The 4,833-nt window shown below is 41.9% G+C and overlaps 1 protein-coding gene across 1 annotated transcript; it reads left to right on the top strand.

The window, feature by feature from the left end:
• Positions 1 to 1,170: 1,170 nt before the first annotated feature.
• On the top strand, positions 1,171 to 2,325 carry LOC116013209 (RE1-silencing transcription factor-like). The gene has a single exon (XM_031252857.1). It carries the CDS (start codon positions 1,171 to 1,173, stop codon positions 2,323 to 2,325), a length of 1,155 nt encoding a protein of 384 aa, XP_031108717.1.
• Positions 2,326 to 4,833: the final 2,508 nt, after the last annotated feature.

Here is a 4,833-nt window from a genome sequence, read left to right as displayed (position 1 = left end):
GAACATCATGTAATAGGTTTTGATGATACCAACTGGTAAGTAGAAATCCCCGAGTCTCGACGCATAGGCAAAACGCTGTAAGTTCGACAAGTAAACCAAGAGCGAAAATACAACCGAGTAACTTTGAGCTCAACTCGGAAAATATTTAAGCTTGAGGTAAATTTGTTTAAACATCTTAGAAGTCCCGTGTGTTGTAATCATATAGACAAATCAGAAGAAGGCATGGGACAACACTGGAGGAATAAGGGTCTGCGAGACATCAACTAAGTCTCGAGACATAAGCAGAGTTCTAGAGGTAGGACCTCTCGATACAGTTATCCAGTTCGAGACATAAACAGAGTTCGAGAGATAGACCTCTCGATATTTGAGTTCGAGACATCAAGCAATCAAGATATCAACCTTGGTCTCGATACACTAACAACTCTCCAACAACGCTGAATGACGGCCTTACTTAAAGTGTGGAGAAGAAGAATATCATGGAGATGGAACAATGAAGAGGTGCCGAAACGTGAAGATTTCAAAATGGGCGGAAATGGATGACACGTCAGATTTCCACCACAAACGGTCAAAAGGTGCACCAATGCTGAAGTGATCTGATTCCCTACAAACAAGGAATAATGGGAATATAAAAAGAGTAACTTTTACCAAAAGACGAAAGTGGAGCATGGACTCAAGAAAGTGAACTATGGAATATTCACTACAAGACAAAGAGGTTCAAGTTACAAGATCACCACTCCATGAAATATGCTGAAAATACGCAAGACCCATGATCAGCATGGGAGACAAATTTCAAACGGAATAATTTTCCCTCCAACGGAATTATTCCTCTACTCTCATATATAAGGACGTAAAGACACAGAAAAAAAAAAAGTGAAGGAGTTAAAAAGTTCGGGGAAAACAAGTTCGAAATTCTTAAGAAGTGTCTGTCTAAAACGTTCAAGTGCAAGTGCTTAACTTGGAATATCATCCTGATATTCAAAACAGCGAGAAAACACATCTTAGTGTTTCAAGAGAGTTACAAAGCTCAAACTGTTATACATCCAGAAGGTGACCGAAGCTGCTCTACATCGAAGTTGATTCAACGATAGCTTGTGGTCAGATTGGAGTCTGTTACATTCAACTGTGACAACCAAAAACACCTTGCTTTGGATTAAGCAAGNTGAATTGCGCATGGGAACTGCCTCCCATAGAACTCATTATCACATGACCTCAAAACCACCTAATTACCTCAAGAGAAAGGCAGATGAACTGGAAGCTGCCTTGCGAAAGGAACAGAAGAAATCACAATCCAAATCGTCCAAAAGCTCAGTTGGACAGGGGGAACCTGAGATGGCTAAAGGTCATGGTTCGGAAGGCTCTACACACCAACCAAAGACACAACCCGAGCCCTCAAAACCAAAAGCCTCCAAACATGCTGAATCCTCAAAGCGCATCGAATCCTCATTCGAGGAGGAGCCAGAAAAGTCATCTAAGAAGCGCAAGGCAAGAAGTTTGGAAGCTGCCCAAAAGAAGAAGTCAAAGAAAGACAAATCTAAACGATCTAAGGGTTCGGATGAGAAGGATCTCACCGAAGTCTCTAAAGGTCGCGAGACTGAAGGGAAGCAAGCCGAATCCTCCCATGAGGAGGAGGCGAAGGCATCAAAAGAGGTCACTAAGAAGAGGAAGGCAAAACAGCTTAAACGTCCGAAAAAGAAACAAAGGACTGATCAATTTGACGAAGTTGAAGTGGAACATGAAACCCAATCAACTGCTGTCTTACCAGCAGAAGAGGAACCGAGGGAAGCTCAATTTGAAGATTGTCACCGAGTTTTTCCTCCTCCTCTTGATCTTTCCAGGGAAGATAGTGATGAGGAAGATCAAATGCCTCTTACTAGGCTACTGAAACCAACGACCCCTCAAATCGAATCACCCTCTGTAACATCTTTCTTGGAATCTTTACCACCTCCCGAACCTTTGATTACTGAATCTGAAAGTCCCATTGCTCCCATGCCCAGAACACAACAGCTGGTTATCACTTTACCACGTAAAAGAAATGAGTCAGGTTCCGAATCAACAATGATAGAGGATGAATCTGAGGGAGATGATGCTGAAGTCTGTGATCAATCTTATCGACCAATGTCTGCGATAGTTCAACGACAAATCACAGAACATTTGTCACCCTCCATGGCCCGTATAATGCTCACTCTTGATTACATTCATCGACACCACCTTTTGCAATGGCCACGTGTGTCAACTATTCCGATTGAGGAGATCCCACCTACAACAACCGAATCTGAAATTCCTGAGTCAGCTCAACAACTTATCCTTCATTCTAACTCCTGTTAGGAACATCATGTAATAGGTTTTGATGATACCAACTGGTAAGTAGAAATCCCCGAGTCTCGACGCATAGGCAAAACGCTGTAAGTTCGACAAGTAAACCAAGAGCGAAAATACAACCGAGTAACTTTGAGCTCAACTCGGAAAATATTTAAGCTTGAGGTAAATTTGTTTAAACATCTTAGAAGTCCCGTGTGTTGTAATCATATAGACAAATCAGAAGAAGGCATGGGACAACACTGGAGGAATAAGGGTCTGCGAGACATCAACTAAGTCTCGAGACATAAGCAGAGTTCTAGAGGTAGGACCTCTCGATACAGTTATCCAGTTCGAGACATAAACAGAGTTCGAGAGATAGACCTCTCGATATTTGAGTTCGAGACATCAAGCAATCAAGATATCAACCTTGGTCTCGATACACTAACAACTCTCCAACAACGCTGAATGACGGCCTTACTTAAAGTGTGGAGAAGAAGAATATCATGGAGATGGAACAATGAAGAGGTGCCGAAACGTGAAGATTTCAAAATGGGCGGAAATGGATGACACGTCAGATTTCCACCACAAACGGTCAAAAGGTGCACCAATGCTGAAGTGATCTGATTCCCTACAAACAAGGAATAATGGGAATATAAAAAGAGTAACTTTTACCAAAAGACGAAAGTGGAGCATGGACTCAAGAAAGTGAACTATGGAATATTCACTACAAGACAAAGAGGTTCAAGTTACAAGATCACCACTCCATGAAATATGCTGAAAATACGCAAGACCCATGATCAGCATGGGAGACAAATTTCAAACGGAATAATTTTCCCTCCAACGGAATTATTCCTCTACTCTCATATATAAGGACGTAAAGACACAGAAAAAAAAAAAGTGAAGGAGTTAAAAAGTTCGGGGAAAACAAGTTCGAAATTCTTAAGAAGTGTCTGTCTAAAACGTTCAAGTGCAAGTGCTTAACTTGGAATATCATCCTGATATTCAAAACAGCGAGAAAACACATCTTAGTGTTTCAAGAGAGTTACAAAGCTCAAACTGTTATACATCCAGAAGGTGACCGAAGCTGCTCTACATCGAAGTTGATTCAACGATAGCTTGTGGTCAGATTGGAGTCTGTTACATTCAACTGTGACAACCAAAAACGCCTTGCTTTGGATTAAGCAAGAGAGGGGGAGTAACCTGGCAGCTGTCCGAGTGAAAGAAACCTGAGGCTTGACGCGGGCTTGGTGATCAAAGGTCAAGTGCTCGAGAGGTGGAGTAACAAGAAGCGGGGCGAAAAACCTGAGGCTTGAGGCGGGCTTCGTGATCAAAGCTCAAGCGCTCGATATTGTACTAAAAAGGGAAGTTTTTAGTGCAATCCTTCCAGGGAGTTTCTGGAAGAAGAGTGGACGTAGGCGGGTTGGCCGAACCACTTAAAAATCTCTCTTGCATTTACTTACTGTTTTTATCTCTCGCTAACCTCTCGATTGCACTGCATATAAACGCACTTCTCGAACTAAATCAAACTAGTGCTAACTAAAAGGGGATAACATTTCCGCTGCGCATAAAACTTTGTCTTCACCTCGTGAGGTATCGAACCTAAACATCCTAAGTTCAATACACACGAGAGGTTGAAAAGATTTGCAAAATCTTATACAAGTCTATTCACCCCCCCCCCTNAAAGAGATATACTTAAGAACGTCTCGAAAGAGAATTTAGAGCTAACTCTCAAAGTAAGTGAGTTAGAAGCTAAAGTAACCCTACTGACTGAAGAGTGCAAAGCTCGAGAGATCACCGAAAATGATCTTAGAAAGGTTATAGCATCATACACTGATTCCTCCAAAGCTATGGAGAAAATGGTGAATGATCGCAGACCTATAAGTGATAGAACCGGTCTAGGGTTCCATCGAGACCATCTCTCGAGAAATGAATAGACCAACGGTTTGGGAACTTCAAGAAATGGAGGATCTCAACCCAAACCAAATAAAGGTCATAAAGGACCAACACAAAAGACCAATGTAGCTATACATAAACCGTCCCTATACACCAGAAATGGAAAGTATAGGAAAGCTACGAAGAATGGCCAGGTAAACAATATCGAGAGATCACCTTGCTATCTCTCGCAAGGCCATTCCAAGTACAAAAAGAGCTACATTCCATATAATGCGCCTCAAGGCAAATATGGAAGGTCTGAGATCCACATAGTTAGGAACTCACGGATGGAGAAAGGCAGACTCTATCCATCTAGTGAGAATTGGTCATCGAATCACAATTTCTGGAAAAAACCTCACTTTCAGCAATTTCACATGACCAAACAGCGTATGAAATACATGGTGCATAAGCCGATCGAAAAGTCTATATCTAAGTTGATTTATGCACCAAAGAGGCCCAAAACCTTTGCTAGCATTCCTTATGATTATCAAACGTACAATGGCTACATTGCGCCTAGGCCTGGAATAATGGGCACAAGGTATAAATGGATGCCTAAACTCACTAACCCACCAGGACCCAAAGTTTGGGTACCTAAACTTGCTT

The sequence above is a fragment of the Ipomoea triloba genome, chromosome 3, assembly GCF_003576645.1.
Source record: "Ipomoea triloba cultivar NCNSP0323 chromosome 3, ASM357664v1".
NCBI classification, from domain to species: domain Eukaryota; kingdom Viridiplantae; phylum Streptophyta; class Magnoliopsida; order Solanales; family Convolvulaceae; genus Ipomoea; species Ipomoea triloba.
This window is presented reverse-complemented; position numbering and strand designations above follow the sequence as displayed.